Source organism: Miniopterus schreibersii, assembly GCF_964146895.1.
Source record: "Miniopterus schreibersii genome assembly, chromosome: 7".
NCBI classification, from domain to species: Eukaryota; Metazoa; Chordata; class Mammalia; order Chiroptera; family Miniopteridae; genus Miniopterus; species Miniopterus schreibersii.
This window is the reverse complement of record NC_138108.1, coordinates 50,384,726-50,412,074: the sequence shown is the minus strand read 5'-3', so window position 1 is coordinate 50,412,074 and position 27,349 is coordinate 50,384,726. Positions and strand designations below refer to the sequence as shown.

Here is a 27,349-nt window from a genome sequence, read left to right as displayed (position 1 = left end):
ATTATGACTTTATTTTTCTTTAATGGAAGAAACACTGAATTATCTATTCAAAACTTGCTACACTCCTGGACTACCCAGAGTTACACACAGGTTTTAATGGACAATAATAGTTTTAAAAAGCAGTAGAACTTAATTGGATTCCATCTTTGGATACAGAAATAAAACTACTTGATCTGCTTTCAGAAGAACACCCACAGAGGTGACAAGTATTAGATGGCACTGAGCTCTTCATTGTTTTACTTGGGTCCTTTTAACCAATCAAATGCACACTGGAGAAGCCAGCCTTGGTGACTTTCGACTGTAGAACATTTTAGTTTTATTATAAAATTATCTGGACTAATAGACAGTAGACTAAAAAAGTCAGAAGACCTTGCCTCATTACTCAGCAGCCCAGTGACAATCATATCTAGCCCTCCTTTGCCTCAATTTTCTTATCTGTAAAATAGTAAACAATGCTTGCTTTGTTGTACATGTGACTGACATCAAATGTATGTAAATGTGTATAAAAGTAAAATGTCAGCTATTTTTCCTCCAAAATCAGAATCAGTACTTTAGGACATGGAGACATTATCTGTTACTACTGCACAATATTATTAAGTTACCTAAATAATGCACCACGTAAAATAAGTTTTTGTACATGGGCTTTCAGATTAGAACTATGTAACAAATCAAAGCTCCTTCTAATTAAGATTTTTCCTATAGAAACCAAATTAACCACTACACAGAAGTAGCCTTCCTAGGGAGGAAGGGACAAAAGCAAGATGAAAGGAGTGAAGGCACTTTAGATCTATCTGCAACATTTTACTTCCTAAGAAAATATTCTGAAGCAAAATTGTAAAATGTTACCATTGGTATAACAATTGGTGGTTAGACAGATGTCTTATCATTGTCCTGCTTTTCAGAGTTTGAAATATTTTATTTAAAAATCTAACAATGTCATTGACTTTATTAATGATCAATCAAATTTCCATCTAATGAGGAAAATCATACTGATTTCTGCACAAAATTTAGGAGTCGGAGATTATTATTTCGAAGAAGTTATAGGCATCCTGATCGAATTAATAAAAATATTACAGTCACATACTTTCAGAACTATTGCTCATGTAGTATTTCTTTGCCCTGAGTCACTAAATATTAGTGTTCAAAGTATTAATGCACTTCCAAAAGATTTGGAAAAATGCAAACCAACATTTACACATAATTTAAGTTTATGGTGCAACTAGCTCTCTGGTTTAAATTTTCTTCTTGCTCAATATTTATTTCCTGGGAAACTTAGCAGAGCTATGTTGTCAGCATAATAAAGATAGGAAAGAATACTTACCTAGCAAAGCCAACACCACGACTTGTACCACTGGAATCACGCAGTATCCTTGTAGAAATAACTTGTCCAAATGGTTTCAGCATATTTTCAAGTTCTTGCTCATCCATGGACAATGGTAAATTAGAAATATACAGGTTGGTAGGATCTTGTTCTTGTTGCTAAAACAGAACAGAGAATTATCCATTAATTTCCAATAGAAGGTGAGATATGTTAATACACCTACTTTTACTTAGCCACTCTCTTTGCTCAAGTAAGATCATGGGAACTACAGAATACCAAGTCACCTGGGACACTTGAAAATAGGACCTGAAGTTTGGACAACCTGTGCAGGTCAGACATGATCTGACGGAGCCTTTCTTAGCAGATTTGGAAGTGGAACTGCTGGCAGGGACAGTGCAGTTGGAGAGGATCCCCTCGTGGAACCACAGCTCTCAGCTGTTTGCAGTGTTCCCCAAAATAACCAACCTCTTCTCTACTACTATTTTTAGGAGTCCATTTCAAGCACACTATTGCGCAGAAGGCAATTACTGCTAATAATTCAATCTGGAGACACATGTAGGATTCTGGACCAAGTAATCTAAAGCCCAGTGGGACTCTGCCCCAAATCCCCTCCTCTGCTCTATGGCAGAGTCCTTACTACTTCTGAGTTGTGATCACCACAGGGAAAAGGAGAGCTCCTAAATTAATAAAAACAAGGAAATGCAAAGCCACACAAAATGAAAAACTCTAGGCAGATCAAATTTTAGAATCTGAATTAAGTTAAACTTTAGAGCAGATGGGGGAGGGGAATTTTGCTGGATCCTTGCTACTCAAAGAGTGATCCAGGGGGCCAGCAGTAATAGAATTACCTTCGTGCATTTTAGAAATGTAGAACCTCAGGCCCCACCCCAGACCTACAGAATCAACAGCTGTGTTTTTAACAAGATTTCCAGGTGATTCATTTGCATATGAAAGTTCAAGCAGCAATAATTAGGTCATTTCCTACTCATCTTTCCTTTGCTGAGATAGAATCAGGTAAACTCAAAGATATACAGTAGAATTTTCTGAGAACCAGTAACTGTTATAGTTACCAAGAGTATGGTGTTCAAATCACCAGGGGATAAACCTGTAGGACGAATGGAATATTTTCTGACCAAGTCAAAATTCACCTTTGCAACTAACTGTGAGATTAGGACAGCCTTAATTTTAATTTTAAATCATGCTTAATTTTAAACCAGGCTTTCCTTTGATCTTATTAACCAATTGTATCTTTACATATTGAACTATGCAAGCTTATAATATTTCTTTAATAAGCACCATTAGTAAAGTCATTGATGTTTTAGCTTTAGGCAACAAAATAGCACACTCAGTATATTTTCAATTTCCAAAGTGCACAGTGCTTTAAAAATATATGTAAAGCAAATGCATGTTTGAATTTGTATGAAGTCTCTACTTTTAAATGTATCCTAACACTAACGAAACTTGAAGTTTTGAAACTTTTCCTTTTATATAATCTTCAAGTAAAAGTGAACATTGGTTTTTCTGGTAAGATTTAAAATAATCTGGAATCCTAGCAAACGCCAAATACCCTAGTATTCCCAATAATTAAAGTTACCAAAGTCTGAGAAACTACAGGCAGAAAGTACTGCCCCTATGACGCCCTGGCTCTGACAGATGGCGGCATGGAACCAGGCCAGTTCCAAAGCATAGAGCAGGCTCCCAGCGTGGGTGCCCCGCACTTTCAGGGGTGTGTCAATGTGGCTGGGTCCAAGAAAATATTAAAAATTTTCAAATGCTCGCCAGGCTCACATGGCTCAGTGGTTGAGTGCTGACCCATTCCCAGTCAGATCGGGTTGCAGGCTCGATCCCCAGTAGGGGGTGTGCAAGAGGCAGCTGGCTGATGATTCTCTCTCATCACTGATGTTTCTATCCTCTCTCCCTGTCCCTTCCTCTCTCTGAAGTCAATTAAAAAAATTATTTTTCAAATGTCCAAAAGCAAGCTGAATAGTTACCCTCATTCGCCCTTCCACAGACTAAACAAAATCAACCATCTTTGCTTTTAGCTGAAATGAGATCAATTCAGTGTGGTATCGCTGATTATCTTTAGCTGAGCAAAACCTCCTAATGACAATTACATAAAAGTGTATCTTTAATGTATAAAAATGGAAAGTGATTTATTAATAAGTGCACGACAGTAATGGATAAAATATTTCAAAATACTGGGAGAAGTAAAATGGTCTTAGGTATTAAAGTTTTCAAATTCTTCTGAGACGGATAGGATGAGAGGTAAAATCCCATTTCTACTTCACTTACTACCTCCACCAACTTCACCCAATTAATCACAAAGCTCCTTGATTAGCCATTTCATGTGAGCTCTGACCTCCCAAATCCCCAAACTTTCCTGCAGTGCAAAAGACAGAATTTGTTCCTGTGGAAGTCTGGTCCTTAATTGGCCAACACAGATGGGGCCCGTTTTGTCTGAAGGTGGGCATTCGGGGGCCCTGCAGCTTAATGCGGCTAATTGACACTGACAGTGCATCTCACACATCCCAGACTCATCATTAACTATGACTCCAGTCCTGTCGTCCAGCAGTTAAGTCGGGGAGATAAAAATACATGTAATGAATACCGATACAGATGTGTACAAATGACGGTGGGAAGACAGATAGGGGAACTTATCTTGGGAAGATTAGGAAAGACTTTGCAGAGGGCATGACTTTGAGTTGAAATTTGAGAAACAGGCAGAAGTTACGAGGCTGAAACCAGATTGTGAAAGGCTACCTAAGGATTTGATTTTATTTTGTCAGGCATTGCTACTTAAACTTGTCCACAGCAGGGAGAATGACTATGTATCCTGAGAAATCTGTAGGCAAGGGCCAAAGTAGCCTTGCAAGAACTGCAAAATTTCCTTGAAGCCTTATGCTTTATCTAAAAAAAAAAAAAAAAGTGGGGGGAGTAAATTTTGCAATCTATCCCTTAACTATTTAAGTTTGTTTTAATATAGAAACAATATTTCTGTCCTAATACTTTCAAGTAATACTCATACAAAAGGGAGGTAAGCCATGTTTATATTCTGTGATTTCATGTACTCTGATGGGTAAGGGGTGAGTGGGAGGAAGAACCACCATCCATGTATTGCAGTTAGAAAGCCACACCCTGGAAAATGGGGAGCTTTTGTAGGTACAGAGTAATACGATTAAACCTATCTAATTAGAAAGACTTCTGAATCATGCTTAGTCAGAATCAGAATACAGCTGGGAATCCCATAATTAAAGAGCATTAAAATACTCCTCGGGCAAAGATATAGCATAAAAAATGTTACTTAAGAAATATATATAATAAATATTGTGGGCTTTCATTTTAAGTTACAATTATAAAATTCTGAATGACTCATATTTAAGAATTTCATAGGAGAATTTGTCATATGTGAACGATTGTTAAAAGGGTTGACAATGTAGGTACTACTTTCTAAATCTGTTTTAGAGTTGCTTCTATTATTAAAATATTTTTAAAATATATATTTTAAAGTCTTGATTCACCTTGCAAATATACCAATGAAGAAAGAAATAGTAAGTGCTAAAATCAGAATCCAGAAAGAAACTGAGTTACTAACCCATTCTTTGAATAATAGTGAGAGAGAATAGGCTAAACACAAGTAAATGTTTTCTACACTTTTAATGCATTTGTTTTCAACAGCAACAACTCAATTAGGGTCTTCATTTGGGATGACCCTTAGAACTAATGTCATTTAGTGACCACACAGTTGCAATAATTAAAAAAACACACAACAAAAACCTCCAAGTTGGCAGCAACAGCCAAAGAAATATCTAACCCTCAAAGTTCCCATGCATTCTAATTACCATCCATTCATAGGAACAAAATATATACTACTTGTAGTAAGTGGGGGGTGGTTCTTGAATGAGGGTAATTTAGTTTCCTTAAAACCAGTGACAACCATAACTGTTTTATTACATACAATGCTATGTCTGAAGAAACAATTCTTCTGTAAATTATGGGTGGCCAAACATAAAAATGGGGCCAACAGGCCTCTTTATACCCATGGAAAGGGTTCAATGGCTTCTTTAACAAGTAGAAAACTAGGTCCCACATTGGCCGTAAGAGGGGTAAATGGCTACTAATGTTCACTTGAGTAGAAAAGCGGGACTTGGACGTCCCTCGTGGTGTAAGGCACTCAGTCATCATCTGAAAGAAATTAACAAAAGCCTCCCTGTGCGTGTGGAATGGTTCCTAAAATGCAAGAAGGGGACTTGGCAGGAAGACCAGACATCTGTTTTCTCTTGTACTGAGTAGGTTCACCAACCAGCAGACCGCTGGCTGCTCACAGGCTTGTGAATACAAACGGCCTGAAGCATAGTAGGCCTCAGTGAGGAAGGGGAATTCAATTCCTGCTCTTTAACTGCCTATTTACTAAGAAAAAAGTGCAAGCTTACCACCAGCCAAATTACATATGATGACCTGCTGACCCACAGCCAGCCTTAAGAGGCACTGCTGAAAGGCCCACACATGCCACTCTATTAACAGATATCACTAATACTGGTTTGAGTTTTACATCCTTTTAGCTTGTTAGCTGAGTTTTTCTCTTCTTTTCATAGATTCCAAGTCTTTTATTTTTAAAATGCACACATTCGAAACAAATGCCAACATAAACAGGACTGGCCTTGAGACTTCAGGAAAACCCTTTGATAAATTTCATCAGGTACTTGATGGACAGAGCTCAATGAATATTTTTTAAAGCCCCATTCTTAATTCAGAGTATCTGCCCACGCTGGGAAGAATTTTTTTCTCACTTAATTGGCTTCTTTGATTATTAACATAACAAACATTTAATAGCTACCATATGCCAGGCACTAAGTAAGGCACTGGAAATTAAAACATGAATAAAAACAATCACTGCTGTCTAATGCTCTTTATTGGCAGTTTTGCAATTGAGTTTTGAATATGTGTAGGCTCCTTTTCAACTCGGTAGCCAATGTGTCAAACAATATCTTACGCCCTGGGCACCTCTAGTAGAATGCTCCTTAATTTTTTCTGACTATATAAGAAAGCAAGTCTTTAATACATAGCAAAGTGAATTTTCAAAACCCTATAGTATTCTTATAAACTCCCTACAGGAAAGTGGACAGTGATGTGTCCCATGGGAGCCAAACCTAAACTTCTTTTAAAAACTGTCTCCAAAAAACTGTGTGTCAGGTGTCCTTTAACCCAGGCAACACAAAGGGGCTAAGTCAACTCCCGATACTCAAATCCATGGTTCAGTGGTATAGAACAATGGACTCTCTTGCCTTTAAAATACCTTCTGTAACTCTGATGATATAATACTAAAGAAATCAGATCTAGGAAACTCAGTCATCCTACAGACACCTGAAAAAATTCATAAGGTGCAGAATGTTGGCACACCGCCGGTGTCTCTGACCCCGTGTACTGCTCTTTCCCTACAGCTGATGTGGGAAACGATCATTTTCTAGCCTACTTACAGTACCAAGCCTCCCAAGGAGGTCTTCGAACAGTGTTCATTATCAACTCACAGGAAAGCTGGCGTTCAAAGTACACGGCTGACTCGACATACACTACTGCCAAACTACATCCCGTCTAGTTTAGACTAAGTGCACTGTAAAGACTTCTTCAAAACAGAGTATATTTAATAAACTCTGCTGCTTAACAGCAGAGACACTGAAAAGATGCTAGGCAAGTGTACATGGGAACAGTCTAAATAAGGCCTCCACATTTGTCGCTGGTTGGTAAAACAGGCCTCAAACACAAAGCAACGAGTGTCAGTGAACACTCCCATGTTCGGTGAGAAACCAGGTCGCCTAAAGAGTGCCTGTGTAGGAGCTGGCTGAGAACTGGCTTGGGATGTTTGGCTGACCACCCACCTCCTGTCTGTCTCTGAGATATTGGAGAGGCTGAGAATGAACATGGCAGTGGAGAGACACAGATACAGTCTGGGTCTCACCATGGGGGCTGCTTCCCTGTCACCACCATTCAAGCAAGAGGGGCTTCAACAGACCACTCGGGAGGCCTGATCAGTGTTCTGTGGGGCACGGTGGATCAGTGTCCAACTTGAACTTGAGGAATCTAAAAGGCTGGCTGAAGGGCCCTAATAAATGTAGTTGGAAAGTAACTACTATCCTATGGATGGATAGCTGGCAAAAACGTAGGTCAGATGTGGGCATGCAAGGTAGAGCTGGCCCAAGGTTGTGTTCGAGCCTCCCAAGACGGCAGTCCTGAAGGGCAAGGAGGTCCCAGGAGAAAGGGGCTGAAGACAGACCCTTAGATTATTAGGAGCTGAGGCTAGCAGCCTGAGGATATGTATTCTCTAGCTTTAAGAGGCCACAGAGAAAAGATCAACTGGGGTGGTGATGGTGGTAAGAGTTCTCTGAAAAACTCCCAAAGCGTACGAGGGTGGAATGTTCTGGAGAGGTTCTCTGTCTGGCCAGAGAAATCAACACCAGATAACATCTCTGTCAGGTCAGGAAGCTTTCTCATCCATTACTACTGCTCCACCCTGGAGGGGGTAAGGGACCCATCACCGTCCACTTCCCTCTAGTGGATTCATCAGGATACTATAAGGTTTTAAAAATTCACATTGCCATATATTAAACCACAGCTAGTGAGCTAATGAAAGAGTGGGTTGAAAGACAAAAGTTTGGGAAATAGGAAAGAAACAAACCATACTCCCATCCCACTATAGGATTACTACTCAGAGCAGACCTTAGCTAGGGGAAGGGAAAAGCTTTACCATTATATGGTACTCAAAATTTTGTCAGATAAATAGGATTGGACATTAAATTACAGGCATCACACATTTAACATCAGTAGTATGTTCTTGAAAATCAAACATTCAGCATCAAAATGTTAACTAGAAGCCCGTTCACATTATCTCAAATAGGAAAAAAATTATAATGTATAACACATTAATTACAACCCCCAATTTCCTAAAATATAACTATTTATATTTCTGTTTTCCTACTATTTCCTAAAATGTAACCAATGACATTTGTTAAATCTCTCTCTCTCTCTCTCTTAGTGTGTATACACACAGGCAATAAATGATTGTTGGGATGTAAACCTTTAAAAATATTGCTTCCTGAGCAAACAATTGCTTTGTAAACTGTGATTTCTTTTAGAACCAGCAACATCCAAGCCACACATCCTTTTAGCTGACTCGGCAGTTTTAAAACATCTACACATGATTTTGGCACTTAACAAACTGTACCTGAAATGTAACTTGAGACTTTCCCCATATGACATCTTGTTTAAAATATTTTATTGAAGTTGGTATAAATACATATATAAATAGCGGAAAACGTATTCAAAGATAATTATGTTCCATGAAGTTTGTATATGAAAAATCAAGAAGCGTTCTACCAAAAAGAATTAATCAGAAAGACCTGAAATGAATGAAACAACTTAAGGGACTCTTTAAAATCATGAGAGTGGCCAGAAAAGTCATGGGACCTGCCCTGAATTTTATTCATGAGAGGAGGAAGCAGAAGCTTCATGGTGTGAATTAAACATGGACAGAGTAGGGGAAAAATTAAACATTCTATAAATCATAGAGGAAAAATTAAACATTCTATAAATCATTATATAGTACAGGTACTGCACATTCACAATTACATGATTTAAAACCTCATAGTCATTGTCTTCCAACAATGTCACAGGAAACTGCTCTATGTTATGGACAAATAATCTGAAAATCATGGTGCTTAATATTTATAGTTTCTGTTTATTTTAACTTCTTAGTCTGGAGTTCAAGAAAATCCAAAATAAGTCCAACTCAATCCCAAGTTTTACAAATATTAAGTCAAGAACTACTTTAGAAAGGTGATACCTTTCATTAATTCCTAAAATCTTTATTTATGTTGCTTCTTTGAGTCTACGTAAAGCTCTACCCTGGTAGCTGCATATATGCCCTCCAGACTCCTTATGTTCTTAGCGGGTAACTTCTCTCTTTACCAGAGCCCCTGAACTTCCATAAATCCTTTCTTCCATAATTCCTCAGGGAATGAGCACATGCTACTATTCACAGTAGCAGCGGACAGCACAAAACTCCCTTCCTCTGTACTTCAAGAAGACAGACCATATAAAATTACTGACCCTTTGAAAAGAATGTACTAAGTATCAAACTGCTGAATTTCAGGCTTGAAAATATTTTCCACAGCAATTCCAGGACCACAAATGGAAAAACACCAAAACATAATTATATGAATGTCTTAATAAGTGTACTATAGGTGCTAGGTATGATATAACCCAAGCTTACATTTAGGTGTCAAGACTAGGGCATAAATAATCACTCCAACAATATTCCTCATATAGGTAAGAGTAGATTTATATCTCACAAATAACCAGTGTCTAAAAATGTCTGACTTTTGTACAGATTCAAAATAGCAACTATAGCTTACACTGCATTAATACTACTATTAAGGATGTGGAGTTATGGATTAAGTGTCCAGAAGTAACCATGGCTAGTTGGGATGGAGGGGAGAAAGGCAATGGTATCAGGCTTCAGAACCTAAGTCAGCGACCAGAGAAGCGATTACTGGCTCTCAACTTACCTTTGCCATTTGAGCTTGAACCCCACTAGCCTTCAGGGCAGAGACAGCTTTCTGAGCAGCTGCAGGACTGTCAAAGTCGACAAAACCATAACCTGCAATGCAAAACACACTTTGTTTTTAAGCCATTATTGTTCGATTACATAAAGAGGGAAAGAATGACTCCATTTGGTTTCTGATGCAGGCAACAAAAAACGAAAACCCTGCTGATCAGACAGGTTTCCAACTTTAGCCGCAATGTCGCAGGCATCCTCCTCAGGTGTCCTTCCCTGTTGTTTATCATGGGCCAGGCAAATTTCCCTTCAAAGTAAAGAACCAGCTTTTCTCCTTTCTAGATCTTTTTCTCAGGGGTCCTATATTTACTGACAAAAAATGACATCTAAGTTATGAACCAGGGTTAAAGAAAAAAAAAAAATCAACTTCAGAGAGGTAGCGTTTTTAATGATTTGGTAAAGAAAGATGAAGTCATCTACAGAGCTTACAAATGACAGAAACAAAACTATGTTTATTCTGTAGACTAAACTTTATTTTTCAAATAAATTAAGTATAATCATTAGATATCCAAAATATAAAATAATGTAAATTTTAGTACTTGGCTAAAAATGTCATTACTTATTTACCTAAAATACAGCTCATCATGATCTCCTTTCAAAAGAAAGGGAGGAAAACATGTCTCTAGATACCCAAAATAGCTGTTTCTGTGGTTCATATCCTAAAGTCTAAAAACAAAATATAACAAAATAAACCAATAATCAAATACCCTCCTAAGAAAGGCCCTAGTTCAAAGCTTATTTATCCAAAGCTTTACAAACATTTTTAACAAGCTGGTCAGCTATTTCCCCTGGCCACAACAAATCAAATCCAGGCAATTTAGAGAAAAAAGGGGTTGGGATGAGGGTAGGACTGCTACAAAATAAGCTCATGGATGGTATCTAGCAAAGAAAACTAATAACAAGCAATAAAAAAGGAAAACTATACCAAAAACAGGATTTATGCTGCTTAAGAGCAACAGCCCCTGAATCAACCGATCCCATGAGCATCACTGTAGTAAAATAGGCAATCACTGATTTTTCACTGTGATAACTCTCAAGTCACTGAGAAAAGGTTAAATTATATTTACCACCTTGTTTAAAAGATCAGGGTATCAGGCAAGAATTCCAACAGAGATTTTCTAGAAACTCAAACCTATTCCTGACAAGGGATCAAACCCGCAACCTTGGCATATTGGGATGACACTAGCCAACTGAGCTACCTGGCAGGGGCTTAAATTAATTTTAAATGAAAAGAATATTCTGAAAAAGAAAAGCACTGTTTGGAAGTTGCATAGAAGAGGGGCCAGTCCTATCACTTATTTATAGGTATTATAAAGATACAGTAATTTAGAGTGTAAGGGATTCATGTCAAAACAGACATATATAGCAACAAGACCAAACAGAAGGCTGGGAAATAGGTAGGTCAGTGTACAATATTAGTATCAAAAATATTATTGTTAACAAAATAAGCCGTAATGAAATGAAGTAAACTATTTATTATAGAAATATATCTTTTAGGAGAGATGAGTGTTAAAGCTGAAGCAAGAAGCAGCTTCCTTTTATTGCTCAGAATTGGATTGAAATAAGAATAGCCTGGTTGGAAAGAAAAAGAGGCCGATCCAGGTAAAAGCAGAGAATGTTACTCAACTGCTCAGTTAGAAATTAGGTTACATATATTTTGGCTTTTTTCACAAATCTTCTGTTAGCGTAACTCTCTCTGGAGATGACACACAGGCACACACACACTCCCTCCCTAATTCACATATATTTTTTATTACCAAACACAATTTTAGAAGGTCAAAAATGAACACTCCATTCCACTAAAATGATGTAACTCCTGCTGATGGATATTTAAGTCCCCCCCCCCCCCAATTTTGCTGTTGTCAATAAATTACAATAACAGAAGATTCAATTTTGATGTTATTATAGTTGAAGTTATTATCCACTCAGGTACTATTAGTATTACTTTATCTGTTATTTTCTTATTAGGAAAAATCCGTAATGGTTGAATTTTAGTTAATTGTTTACTTCCTTCTTTGGTCTTTCCAAACGCATTCCAATTGTTTCATAAATATGTGCTGAAAACAAATATAACAGGTAAGCATACAACCTTGTGCTCTTTCATTTTCTCTTCTATTACTTTCAAGTAAACTAAGAGTATATAACTGATTTACACAGGTTCTATGGGTTTCATTATATAAATATGTATAAAGATAATTCTGAAGGTAACATAGCATCCTCTCTCTGGATCTCCAGGAGGATTCTCTTCAGGTCTCAGGTCTCCTGCTTCCTGGATTTCCCTCCACATTGTGATGACTGAACCATGGGAATAGCTATGTTTCTATTTTTGCTGTGGCATACAGGAAACACAGGACCATTTCTGTAGTAACCTTAAGTTTCCTCAGTTTCAGTTACACATGGTTAAACGTGGTCCAAAAACATTAATGTAAAATTCCAGAAATAAACTCTTCAAAAGTTTTAAACCATGAGCTGTTCTGAGAAGCATGACAAAATCTCACTCTGTCCTGCTCTATCCTGCCTGGGATATGAATCATCCCTTTGTCCAGGGTATCCACGGTATATATACTATTATACAGTTATTAGATTATCTAACATTCACATAACTTTTATTACAGTATATTATTATAAATACTATTTTTAGTTATTGTTAATCTCTTCCTGTGCCTAACTTATAAATTAAACTTCATGAAAGGTATGTATATACCAGAAAAACATAGCACATATAGGGTTCAGTACTATTGCAGTTTTAGGAACCTACTTAGGGGTCTTGGAAGGCATCTCCCATGGATAAAGGGCAACTATTGTACCAGTGTCAAAAACATTTAAATACCTTTTGTTGGCTAAACTGAAATGGAGAAGAACTGAATCATGAATTTTTAAATTTAACAACTAAGGTACATGTTATTCAGAGCAATGTTTCTTTCAGCCTATTTGTTTCTCTTGGATAAATGCTCCAAAATACGTTTTGTGAAAAAAAATGATCTGTGACCTCTAAGGTCTCTAATTTCCAGGTGTAAAATTATTTGACCTGTTCAATCTCAAAAAATTAGTAAACAACACAAGCAGTTTTCATTTAGACTAATACTCTTATGCATTATCTATACTCATCCATCCATCCATCCATCCATCCATCCATCCATCCATCCATCCATCCATCCAGTTACCGACCTTCTCAAGCTATCTATAACAAGGCTAACATTTTATCTGTCTTCATTATGAGCTATATGTTGTGTTATTTCTTCTCATTTGTTCTCAAATTATTACTGTTATTTTTTCAGGAGCTCTCTCATTCTCACTTCCAAGATTTTATAAACCCATTCTTGCATACTCTCTCCTCACTCTCACTGACCCACACACCCACCAGATTATCTGTTGACATCTATTCATGAGGCCTGTGTGAGAGAGAGTCCTGAAAGATTTCTACCATCCTCACCATCCTAAACACACACACACGCACGACAATACTTCAAAGGTTTCAATACATGTAGCATAGAAAATCAGATCTGAATTATTCCCTACCCTTATATTTCAAAGCCCCACAAATCTCTCCACTTATCTTTGGGTCCTTTCCAACTGTTACGGATTTTTATTATGACTATAGATTTAGCATTAGTATTTTTATGGTCATACCTTTTCCAGACTATGTTGAGCATTTTGGGGAATTTTGGTTTCTAGCAAAGAGGTTCCTAATGGAGGAGAGTGTACAGTAGTAGTCTGCAGTGTAGGGCTGTGCTAGGGAATTCACCAGGGAGGCCTCTGGGTCCTCTCCCTCATTTATCTAGAGCAACTCTGCTTTTAACACACTGTAAGATCTCTCCCTCTCTCTCTTTCTTTTTTCTGGATGGGGTGGAATGTAGGGTAAGACTATAAAAGACTCTAAAACTACTTGTCTGTTGTGATTTCTCACTTGGTTTGAAACTCATTTTTGAGATCAGCTCCCTGTTTCATGTGCAAGAATCCATTTTCTGTGTCCCTGCTCTCCCAAATCATTTACAAATATGTTAAATAAGACTACTTTTGGCAACTAAGTGTAAACATTTCAGTCTAGAATTTAACTCTCTCCTTGAATTCATTTAAAATATTTATTGAGTACCATTCTACAGAAAGCTGCTCTATTCACTGTCCCAGGGCAAAACTGCTTCCATGGGTCACGTTGATTAAACATGGGCTTAGATACTTGCAACAATAACTCCTTTAAATTTAGGAGCTTTGAAGAAGAGACAGAAATACAATGAACCACTTCAAGTCTAGATTAAAGGAAATGGCTGGCTTCTAAGGCGAGGCCCTACCATAGGGTTCATTTACGCTCTCCGCCTTTTTCAGATTGTGCTAAGCCACAGCCGTGACCACTACTTGAAAAACTAGGGTCTAATTAACGAGGAGATTTGCCTTCTCTGCCTATTCCTGTCAACCTTATTTCAATTCATGGGGTCAGTCGTTAGACTCAAAGTCGGCTGACTCCATCCTTCCCCTTTCCTAGAAATCATATGCCTATTGTTAAGATGCTGGATCATTAAAAGTCAGAAACACGGAGCATCAGGGCTGCCTACTGTAGACGCCTCTTCTTCCAGCTCATGAGGCTGGATGAGCTCATCCTAATTACACAGAAAACTGAAGGTCAGTGCATCAAATTAATGCAGCAGCATATTTCAAAGGGGCGTATGACCTCCCCTCCTTATTACAATTTGGTCAGCGAAAATGGTTCTCTCCTCCCTGCTGCCAATATTGTCAACAGGCATTCAGCAGAGAACAATTGGGAGTATTGAAACATGTAATTAAGTACTGCTTAAAACTACTCTATTCTAATTAATAGAGCCAATTTGCACAATATGTAATCTTTTCAGTTCTTTAGTCCAGTCCAGTGGGCTTCAGTGAGCAGCTCTAATCTCTTCAGGCTCAGCAAAGAAAAGCTATTTTCTAACTCTACTCTCCTTTTAAGAGTAGGGGCTAAATGCCAACCAGTATTTTGCAAGTTAACTCTGCTGGCGTCAAATCTGGGATTCTGGCAAACTGCGAGCTGCTGCTGGGTTTCCAGCCAAAGCTCGACCAGGGACAAACGTAAGCAATATGCTGACATTGTGCAAGACAGAAACTGGGTGACACGTAAGATCTGGTTTTTAATAAAATGGAGGTAGTTTTGAAACCAAAGATCAAGTTTAAAATTCCATCATTTTTCTAAAGCTACAATTTTAGCAAATCTGCGAAGGAAACACACCTTTGCATTTGTTCGTTGTCTTATCCAAAATTGCCTTCGTGGAGACTATTTTCCCGTATCTGAAAGACAAAAAGGAAAAGAAAAGTTATAATCAAGGAACCCTTATTAATGTCCAGAGAGCACACATTCTTTTCAAACATCTGCAAACTTTAAAGTACAAAATGTTCTTTACTAGGGGGCAGGAAATGAGAACTCTAAACTCAAAACTGAAGTTAAAAAAGGGAATGGCTAGGCCTATTGGAATCTTTGGATTATAGTTTGATGTTTAGCTTTGAGGAGTGAAGGTACTTTCCTGACAATCCTGAGACTAAAAAAAAAAAAAAAAAAAAAAAAGTGGAATGTAAGCTCTTCAAAAAAATATGTCTGCCCTGGCTGGGTGGCTCAGTTGGTTGGAACATCCTTTGGTACAGCAAAAGGTGGTGGGTTCGATTCCCAGTCAGGGCACATATCCGGGTTGCAAGTTGGGGCATACATGGAGGCAACTGATCAATATTTCTCTCTTCCCCTCTCTAAAATCAATAAAAATAATAAAAATAAAATTAATAAATAATTTCTTCTAGTAACACAATGTCTGTGGTCGAATATAAAACTTAATGTAAGGCCACAGAATTATAAAGGAAAGTACTATGATCCACACAGCCTTTAAAACTGGTCATGAGGGGAAAAACTGCCTGCATTGTACCCATTCGTTTTGGTTGCATGCTCTAGATCATCACAGAAAGGTGAATGTACAGGTGTATGTTTAACACATTTGATGAATTTAAAACAGCTCTTTTTATACAAAAGATTTTGATGACCGTTAATAAATATGTTTATTCACACTTCTTTTAACTCAGTAATAATAGTATACTTGCTAATGTGCATGTATGCACGTGTGTACAAGAAATGGACAATCAAGAATAGAAAAAAATGAATGAGGAATTAAGCATTAATTTTATATGGTTTTTTAAAATGAGAAATGTGTTCAAATTCCTTAATGTACAACCGAAGTTGGGGAAAAGAAGGGAAAAATTCAGAACATTAAAATTTAGTCCACTGCTACTGGAAATGAAATGGCAGTATTGTTTAAATATATGTACTAATTCTAGACCCTTTTACAGTGACCAGAGAGCAATGTAAACAACTGCTATGTTTATCTTCTAGAAACTGAGGAGGGAAAAAAGCTTTAAGAAATAATTCTTAAAATTTATGGGGACTTTGGGAAATGCACATAGCTTACTTCATGTATCTGAAACTCATTTCCTGATTTATACAGGGTGAGCTCCAAAATTTTACACACATACATATATAAATATGTATTTACATATACATATTTTAAATTTTCACATTTTCTCTAATATTGCTTTCTCATGATTGATTTTGAGGACTAAAGAGTCTTAAAAGTTTTAGAAAATGAAAACTATGTAGCATTTAAAACCATTTTGAGTATTGTAGGTTTCTATTTCAGGCACTGAAGAAGCTTAAGTATATTTATCCAGATAAAACAACTGGCTTAAGCCACCTCTCTCCCTCAGTTAAATTTCTCTGTGTAATCATGTAATCAAATGATTACTAAGTAGGCATGAAAGTAAAGGCAACTTAAGATTCAAATGACAGTCACATCCAAGAGGCATAATGCTGCACAAACACCTTTAATTCCCTGTAGAGATTCTGAGTATTTATAACAACATTAACACAGGTCACTGAGCTTACAAAAAAAAAAAATAATAATTAAAAAAAATCTGCAAACCAGAAAAATACACACCACGATTTAAAGACCACCTTTTTTTAGCAACCATTTATCTACCTAGGTTATTTACATGCTTGATATTTACCAGCACTCTATCATTTGTACAGGTTTTAGCTGAAACGCTTTCAGATTGCATTTTTGCTTTATACCTTTCCAAAAGTAAAGAAGAAAGTTGGTATAACTCCAATTTAGGATAAGGGATTGAGGGTCACAAAGATTAAGAGACTTGGCTTGAAGTCACAGAGTTCATGCTCTTTTGTAAACCAAACAGAAAAAAGGAAATTTAGAGGTCAGGGGCTGGCCTTCTACCTTTGGGCTGTGCTCCCCACATTAATGATGGGAAAGATGAAGAAGTCGCGAGAGGGAGGTGTGGGAAGTGGGCAAACAGAAAAGGCCCTGGCAGCACTGATGCTCAGCCCGCGCCACTCCCTTCTGGTTGGGTTCTCTTTGCTCTCTCTGCTACACTGGACACTACTCTTCACTTCCACATCTAAGTGACAGCACCTCGCTCTCTCCTGGGCCTCACCCACCTCTGGGCACTCTGTCAGTGGCTCTTGGCCCCTTCAGCTTCCTCCTCTCCCTCCTTAACCAAGTGCTTTCATCACGTTTAATATTCAGTCCTCAACCCTTCCTAATCCTAGCACGTTTATCTAATGACATGGTGGTAATTAATGCATCTTTGTCAACGATGCCCATCCCTCCTTCCTAGGTTTCCTCCGCCCCAAGTCCCATCCAAGTCTGTTCGCTTCGATAGTATACACTAAAATAGGAATGAAACAGGGATTAGCATGGTGCCTGCACATGGGTGACAGGCAAATTCGTGAAACATTCCATATTTTAAAAAAGAAAAAAATCCCATGAAAGTTTTAATCTCTTCCTCTTTTAACTTACAGTAGAATCTTATTAATAAGATACTTATCTAGTTAAATGTCACTTCGTGCCCACTATTTTCTGAATCCCATCCCAAAGAACCCCAAACACATCTTTTCCTGTCCCCCCTTCACGTCCCTTTTTTCACTCGACGGCACAGCAACACTGTCCATCTTTCCACCTGCGTGAGGTCCGCGAGACATCAGCTCGGCCATTCCCGAATCCAGTCAGTCAGTAACTCTTCTGGGTCTTGCCCCCCACGTGTCTAATATTCACTCCTTCCCTTCACGGTGCCTAGCTGTCTGCAAAGAGCACACGGTGGTTCTCCTTGGCCCCAGGCTTCAGTCCTTCCAGTGCTTTCTGCTGCATTCATCTACTTTAAACATGCCCCTCATTCTACCCATGCTTAAATTTGAAGAACTAGTTCAAACATCATCCTTCCATGAAACCATCCCTAAACTCCTTAACCACTTAGTTGGCCACTTCGTAGGAAACCAGAAAGGGGATCACATTTACTCAGCTCCATGCTCCACGCACTATGCCAGGCTCTTCAAATGCATGATCTTATTTCATTAACTTTACAATAATCTTATGAGGTAGGTGCTGTTATTCCCATTTCTGCAAACAAGAAAACAAATGCTCATAGATGTTCTGAATCTAAGATCTTCCCTAAAACCCCCAAACTCAAAACCGAATTCTGTTTAAGTTCTGACTGCAATTTATCTATAATATAATGTCGAGAAACAATGTTGCCTTTATACACCCAGAGTATGAAAAGAGAGGAAGGAATAGAGATTTCTTCTATTGCGGTATTGGAATACATTTACTTTTCAAGTTGTTTTTGTTTTAAACACGAGAAATAAACATGTAGTTCATGGCTGAAAGAGGGATAAATGTGCATGTGTGGGGGGGAGCATAGGAGAAAAAACAGTTCTGAAATTTATCAGTTTTGCTTTCTACTGCGGTTTTCATCGTGATTTGTGGGTTAAGACTGAAAGACCATGACTTCCAAGAAAGTTAGAAGACAGTTTTCATTCTGCCTGTGGGACTACTGCCTATTGGCCTCCCTGCAATCTAGTGAATCAGGAAGATGCTTATCTGCAGTTACTAAGGGGTGTTGAGGGGTTTCCCTCTTCTAAAATATCTGCTTTTTAGCAGATACACCACTCACAGCACAATAAACACTCATTAAAATACAGACTCCCGCCTGGCTGGCGTGGCTCAACGTTTGAGCATCGACCTATGTTCAGGGCACATGCCAGGGTTTCAGGCTCCATCCCCAGTGGGCGGTGTGCAGGAGGAAGCCGATCAATGACCCTCTCATCACTAATGTTTCTCTCTCTCTCTCCCTCTCCCCTTCCTCTCTCTGAAATCAATAAAGACATTAAAAAAAAAATACAGACTCCTGGAAGACATAAAACTTTAAATCATTCAGACTCTGCCTAGGTAAGCTACTCAGAGGGTGACGCTGCCACCATGTTGTGGGAATAGAGTACAGAACAAGTACTTTTGATGGTATGAGAAATGATCTAGAATATAGAGAAGAGCTGTCTATCAAATGGCACCTCGAGGAATGGAGAAGAGGTGGCAGGGTTCAGAGAGGTCACCATTTCCCTCTACCAGTTCTAGTGCAGTAAGATTTAAAAGAAAAAAATTTTTTAAGCCACAAGGCCTTCTATATATATATATATATATATTTTAAATATACCTTTATTGACTTCAGAGACAGGAAAGGAGAGGGAGAGAGAGAAATAGAAACATCAATGATGAGGGAGTCATTGATCGAGCCTGCAACCCAGGCATGTGCCCTGACCGGGAATCGAACCCCGATCGCCTGGATCCCAGGACGACGCTCAACCACTGAACCACGCCCGGCCGGGCAAGGCCTTCTATTTATTTATTTATTTTAATCCTCACCTGAGGATATTTTTTTCCCATTGCTTTTCAGAGAGAGTGGAAGGGGGAGAGAGAGACAAATCGATTGGCTGCCTCCTGCGCACCCTGGCCTGGCACATCCTTGACTGGAATCAAACCTGAGACCCTTCCGTCAGCAGGCCAACACTCTAACCACTGAGCCAAACTGGTTAGGGCAGTGCAGTAAGATTTAATAATGGGGGGTCAAGGGATGGGAGAGAGAAGCAGGAGCCGTTATATATGGCTAGCAGTTAGTCTAATTCTATTGTTGATCATCAGTGCCTGTGAGGGTAACAGATATCTGGGTAAAAATTCATAAAGCAATCAGATTTTCACTCCCTCTCATTCCTCTCTGCAGCTTACTTTATAAACAACAAAACCACTAAGTAACAGCGATATACAATGTATTGGGAGAAATAGGTCTCCTGACGGAAGGACTCACACTCCCAGAACACCAAGGAGATGCACGCCCAAGAAGACAAGCTGCAGAATTTTATGGGGAAAATGTGACTACAAAGATTCTTTGGGCTTTACTCAGCTTCAAAGTAAGAAGGCTCAGACCACAGCCCTGACTACCTAGATTCCTAGAATATGATATTCTTTGCTAAGAGTAGATAATCCACTCCAGAGAAAGCTCTGACAGTGAAAAGATAAAGAGTAACTAAGAGATTTGACTACAGAATAATTACAATTTCAAAGGGAGAGGGTAACAAGTAAAAATTCACCTTTCAACCTACTGGCCCAGGAGGACTTGGGTGATAAAACCTTTGCTATGAATCTACCAAACTTTCTTTTGTTTGCACCACAGCTTAAGTCCTCTCCCCCACCCCATTTTCATTTATAGCTCTTCTTTCATCTCCTGTAACATAAAATCTAAGTATATTTTAATTTTCACTTAGTAAATAAAGCTTAATTTTCTCTACCCCATCATTTAGTTTCTCCTAAATGCTACCTTTTAATTCTACCTGTTAGTGTATCTTAATTATACAAAAAAGTGCAAACTTATTGTAATTAGAAGACACAGAAAAATAGGTTGAAATATAAAAATCACTTGAAGTCCTGAATATGAATGTTAAACATATTGGTGCAAATCGTTATAGATTTTGTGCAATGTGAGCATACATGCGTGTGCACGTGTGCGTGTACGCACATACACAGTCCTCTATCAGGGAACCTGCAGCTTCTGAACATTCCCAGTTACAAGCCAAGGCTCTGAGAGTGGCGTCTACTCCACCCACCACCAATAGATGGCGATAATGGTCGATAAGTAATTTTAATATTGGTCATTCCAATGGTAAATTCATTTAAGGCACCATGGAGTCATCTGCAGTGTTTGTGTTAGTTTTAGAATATTTTAGGAACCTTATTAAACCTGAAAAAGTGTAAGTGTGTGGAAAACAACAGTAAGAAGTGTATACTTATAAACAAAAAAGACTGTAAGTCTGAAAGAGGGTAGTACTGCTCATGCATATAGGATTGGTCTTACTTGTTTTAATAGTTGAACTGCCGCTGAAGGACAAAGAGGAACTCACGCATCTTGAGAGAGATGCTGTGCCTATCCGTGCAAATGACAACAGCAAGAAGGAGAGATGGGGGTTGAAATGAGAAAAAACAAAACAAAACTTCTGTGTGTGTGGCTATCAGATCAGCATCAACAAGGAAGAGCCCAGGCATGACCTAGTGAGTTAATTCAGGGGAATTCAGAAGAAAAGTAACAGCTTACATTTATACAGCTTTTATTTGATGCCAGGCATTGTTCTAAGTGAGTAATTTGTTTTGATTTTCGTAACAACCTTTTGAGTAGGTACAGTGTGACTTCCACTATGTCGATGTGAAACTGAGGAGCAGAGGTGAGTATGGGACCTACTAAAGCAGCAAAAATGGGGAGCAGGAAGTCTGCTTTGGCCAACAATGTTGACCGACAGCTGCAGAAACTTTGGTCACCAAACACAGATCGTTCCAAAGGTTCAAAGCAATTCCCACCTTGACTTGGTACAGCTCCAAACTTGTGAGAAGATGAGAGCAGACTCAAACTGCTACAGTAGCTAAGACAGATGGTGATTCCATTCAGAAAGGAGTTACCTGACTTTCTGGTTAGACAACACTGGTCTATTTGGAATAAGAAGCCCACCAGCCCTGGCCGGTTTGGCTCCATGGTTAGAGTGTCGGCCCTAGGACTGAAGGGTCCTGGGTTCGATTCCAGCCAAGAGCACATACCTTGGTTGCAGGCTTGGGCCCCAGCCCCAGTCAGGGGGTGTGCTAGAGGCAACCAGTTGATGTGTCTCTTATACACTGGTGCCTCTATGTTTGTGTGTTTATGTGTGTGTGTGTGTGTGTGTGTGTGTGTGTGTCTCCCCACCCGTCCTTCCACTCTCTCTGAAAAGCAATCGAAAAAATATCCTCAAGTGAGGATTAAAAAAAAGAAACTCACCAACAGAACATATAAACAGTATCAGGAAGGAGGCAGCACAGATGGCTCTCAAGCTTAGAAGGAGTAACCCATGTATCTATTTGGGAATGAATTTGGGGACTCAAAGCCAAAACCCCTCTTGCTATTTTAGACTTGTTGAGGGGAAAGAAAAAATAATACACATAAGTATACACCCACACAAACATGATACTATACATGTAATTTTCTAACTTGCTTTTTCTGCTGCTTTATTTTTTACATAGCCTCCCAGGAACAGGGGATTTCCTAAAATTTGCTTTCGCTCTTCTAATGGAGTTTGAACTGGGAAAGGAAAGAAAGTATAGATTTCGTACATCTATTTTGCTAATAGAAAAGTTTGTTGGAGAATAAAAAAATAATCAAAGAATAGAAAAAATAACTTATCCCTGTATTCTGAATCCTCACTACTTTCAATAATTCTGCTGGTTATATTTACTTTATTTACTTGGTACAGGAAGTGGTAAACATCTAAAGATGAAATATAAGATATGTAAATTTTAAAATTAGGAAATCAATACCAAACAGATTTTATAAAGCTTTATTTTTTTTGGCCCTGAAGGTTTTCAATGCTTCTATAAGACTAAATATTAAAGGTATAGAAAGATAGTCCAGTTTTCATTCCAGCAGTTTTGGTTTAACTCTCCAATTTGGTAACTGCCCGTTCCACTTGTATTGATTAGCTGGGTGTGTCTGTGAATCGATGGCTCCTGATACCTGGGATGGAACAGGAAGCAACATCTTATGCAACTGGACTGGAGCCAGGGCTTGAAGGAGGAAAATAGTTGGCAGGAAAGGCTGCCACAGCCCTAAAGGTCAGAAACAAACCTGGTGCTGAAGGTGAATGAAACACAGGAAACACAAGTATAGTCAAGAAGGAGATCAGACCAAGAAATCAACCCACAAATATTTATAGCATGTTTCCAGCATGCCCGTCACCATACGAGGCCTATGAAAAATATTTAACACCTTGTTGACCGGTCACGAGTATACACGTGTTTCTGTGTCCAAACATTACTGACCGGTCATGAGATAACTGGTGTCAGCACTTACATTAATTAAAGCAATTTTAAACACCTGCTGATCAGTCACGATGGAAAAGTAGAGGGCCGCATGGGCGAGTTCTGGCTCAAAATAGGTCAGCAATAGATGGTTTTAAGATGTCATTACAATCTGTTGGGGGATGTAGGAATTTTTAATATTAAAAAATAACTAATAATATTGTGATCTTGTATGGTGAATGCCAAATAAAGGGGGCAGAAACAGAGAATGAAGGTCAAGTTCAGCAAGAAAGACTCTGGGGAAAGTAGAAAGTCAGGTGGGCTATGGAGGAAAATAAACAGAAGAATCTAGCTAATGCCACGCGTGTGTGGGAGGAGGAGTGGAGGCCGAGTCTGAAAAGGTCCTTACAGGAAAAGGAGTCAGGAAAGAATGTGGTAGAAATTTTGCAACTGCAGAATAATATAATGAAAGCAAAATTTTAGTAAGATTAATGAAAATCTTATGGCCAGAATTAGCTGAGATCCATCACATTTTATTATTATTGTTGTTTTTTATCTTTGACTCAAGCAATGACACTCAAGTTCAAAAAATTAAAATGAGGAAATGACAAGAGCCAGGAGGTAAATGGGAAAATTCTAAAGGAAAGAAAGAAAAAAAATTAGGACAGCGGCCTTCTTTGAAGTAGCCTTAAGTGCCTAACTAGACTTCTGAGAAAAACCATTCAGGGTATTTGTGCTCTGAAAAGCCAGTGGCTTGTCTCTGTGGATGCAGAGAAGATGGAGAACAGGAGCCACCACCACCAGGGTTCACTCTTCTGAAATGTCCTGGAAAGGACAGTGAATTTCAGCCCCAGTTATAGACCTGGGGCTTTTGCAGATGAGAGATGACTCAGCAGAAGCTCAGACCATCCTCAAGCAGAATCACCCTCAGTTAAATTGGCTGCCCTATAGCATGTGAGCTGGTGAAGAATAAATTACAGAAGCTTTGGGATAAAGTTTCACATTTTTCAAGAGAAAAGTTATACGTCTACATATCTGATTTTTCAAAGTATTAAAATTTTAAGATAAACACATCCTTTCAGAATACAAATAAAATTGGTAACTTGTGCCCAGATTTAGGGATTAATAAATAACCTCTTCTGACTAAATTTACAACCATTCCTGCTAATTCGCCATCTCAACATTTCTGGGTGGCATAGCTAATCTATTATAAATGCTATACAAAAGTAACAATTGATGCTGTTTGTTGGATATATACCTTGAACTAAATAATTCATATGGAATGTACATGAAAACTGCCCCATTAAAATGGCTAAGGTGCATTTTTGCCATATTCTGTGAAAAACTTATACCTCTCTTCCAAATAAAAAGCACTCCAGAAAGCACTTGATTTATTACGTAGATTTGCTATTATAGTTTAGTATCAGGTCTATTATGGTCTGCAATCAAAGTAAAGTAGCTTTACACTATTTTGTGGTCTTTTAACAGCACATAGCACAAAGGGTCATTTACATCATCTTATGACACTATTTTTGCCACCAGTCACTGTACCGCAGCACTTACAGATGCAGTCAGGGGGCCAGGCCCAGATTAGAGCTCTTAAATATGATATGCCAGAGGAAAATAACATATCCTGAAAACAGAACTCAGAAGCTTGCAAGTAAAATGTAGATTATCTATCACAAAAATGAATCCCTAGAAGCCTCAAACACTGATTGCTGTTTAACTTTTAAACAAAAGCAATTTGATTATGGAAAGTGTGGTCTTTTATTTCTGAATTAAATTTATGAACTGACAATGATTGAACATTTCTTAAATTCTCTTCCTCTCCTACCAAAACCTGTAATGTGTTTTCTTTGCTCTGATAAACTCAGCTCCATGTTTATCTAGCATTTCACTTTACTGCTCATTAGGGAGACAATGTTATACAGGGAAGAAGATAGACTTGCAACCAAAGACCTATCCTCAAGTGCTCATTTGGCCAATGACCAGCTGTGACGCTGGTGTAGTTGTCTGGTCTCAGTAACCCATTCTGTGAAGTGGCACAATAACACCTACCTCACAGGACTACTGTTAAGAGACTAGCACAGTGCGCACATAATAGATATTCAGTAACTAATAAATGTTGTCCTTTTTTCCCCACGCCCCTTCAAGTAATGGTCCTTCTAATTCTTACCACATGAGAGCACTAAACGAGGCTACCTCATTACCTTAATATAGGCGTGGTCCTATGTTACATAAGAAAGGCATTCCTACCATTTTACGGTTAATTTTCAGCACAGTTCTTTGCATATTGTAACCACTCAATATATATTAATTGGATGAATGAAACATAAACATGTAAGGGATTCCTTCCCCTACCCCAAGGAAATGCTTGGTGTGGAGAATTAAGAGAGGTTGGCGGCGACAGGGAGAAGGGAAATACATCTTGCCTTGGAAAATGGACATGGCCCTGTATTTTATCCCGACTCAGTTATAGAAATACATGAGGGAACCATGATAACTTAAGATTTTAACATGGAATTAACAATTAGTAATATCAATAAGAAAACTATAAAAGGTTGGGGGGCAAACCCAAAAACCTTAGAAGAGTTTTTGTTTGTAGATTGCTTTTCAAGTATCTCTAAATTTGTTCTTTTAAAAGAAATCAAAACTGGAAATCTTTTACTTATACACACACACACACACACACACAACCAAAAGACTGTCAGAGTCTGTAGAAACTGAATGCATTAAACTCCAACACTGAAAACCATAAATGACTGCTTCATTCAAAACAAGAAGAGCGTGACAGAGGGTAAAAGTAAACATGCTCTCTGAAGCAAAACAGAGTTATCTGAAACTATTAAAACAGAGTTGCAAATTACCTAGAAATGTCTCTTGATTCTAACACAAGCTAAATAGGCAGGAGTCAAACTGGACATTTCCTAGACTGAACACTAATGTTGGCTTTGATCCAAAACAGCACCAGTGTATTGATTTCCAAATGCAGTCAGCCCATTCTTTTCTGAAGTAATAAATCCTGACTGCCCCCACGACCTTGAAAAGCCAGTTTGAAGAACAGACTGGAAAGGAAAATATCTATTTTAGTCACTTCAGCTCTAAGAAATCTGGGGATATATTTATTATAAATGCATCACTAGTCAAAAAATACAGTTGGACTATATAAGCAAGGGAATGCTAAGGTAGCCTGCCAGCACAGTTGATGTTTCTAAACTTAGATATTTTGTTCAAAGGTCACTCGTGACAATGGTCACAGCTCTAAGAATGGATCAGATGGAAACAGATACACAGGGCTCCCACACTGGTTTCCTACTGATTTTTGCCTCTGAATAAGACTGTCCTTAGACACTACAGATAAAGATAAGCAATCGCTTCAAAGACAGAGTAATGCAGCTCTAAAAATCTATAATAACACTTAAGAAAATCAGAGGGGAGTTATCTTTATGTGTAAGAACAGAACAGAAGACAACCAAATGTTGGAAGTAACTTTAGTATCAGTTTTGCAAAATTACCATATCCCAAACGAAAGTAATAGGCCTCGCTCTCAAGCTAGCTTGAGTTCACTCCAGTCCCCAGGTGTTCTCATCTCCCTTGCAAATAAGGGGACTGTGAAGGGAGGTCAGGGCTAAAAGTGCTTCTTATTTACATGACCTGGTCAGGTGAGGAAGACAGGTCCGCTTGGGAATACTGCCTAATAGATTTTGATCTGAGTTAAGTTAAAATCATCAGTTGCTCATGGAGGCTATCTGGAGAGAGGGCACGTGGTTTGCACAAGGGGTGACTGGTTAAAGAAGTGACTGAGCTAAAGTCTGTTGGTCAGCGTGGTCACGGTCAGCAGGGAGAAAAGCTTCTGGTGACACTCCACAAGGCTCTGCTCTTGGCCAGCACTTTTTAACAGTTAAACAATGACATAAGTCAGGTAACTGATAGCACACTTATTAAATACATAAATGTCCCAAAGCTGGGGGGGGATGGTGAATGTAAAATGTCAGAATTAATACTTTAAAATGATTTCAACGGGCTAGAATGAATACTTGGCCACAGCCAACACTATAATATTTAACAGGAAAAACGTACGTATGTGTTCCAAGAGGGGAAAAATCAACTATACAAATTTAGGGACAGCCTTGGCTTATTCGCATAAAAATACCTGGGCATTCTGATTAGGAACAAGTTCAAGTTCTACAAAGAAAATAAACACCAAAACCAAAACCAACCAACCAAACAAAAACACCAGACTTA

General features: G+C 38.4%; 1 protein-coding gene across 16 annotated transcripts in view; it reads right to left on the bottom strand.

Annotated features, from left to right (window-relative positions):
* The window catches only part of RBMS1 (RNA binding motif single stranded interacting protein 1), a 202,990-nt gene that overhangs the window by 27,774 nt on the left and 147,867 nt on the right, over window positions 1-27,349 (bottom strand). For all 16 annotated transcript variants that reach the window (XM_081142094.1, XM_081142093.1, XM_081142106.1 and 13 more), the window contains exons 3-5: window positions 15,145-15,203; window positions 9,880-9,971; window positions 1,322-1,479 (exon numbers count right to left, since the gene is read on the bottom strand). In XM_081142094.1, the coding sequence (XP_080998220.1) occupies window positions 1,322-1,479; window positions 9,880-9,971; window positions 15,145-15,203 (309 nt within the window). The remainder of the gene's footprint in view (window positions 1-1,321; window positions 1,480-9,879; window positions 9,972-15,144; window positions 15,204-27,349) is intronic.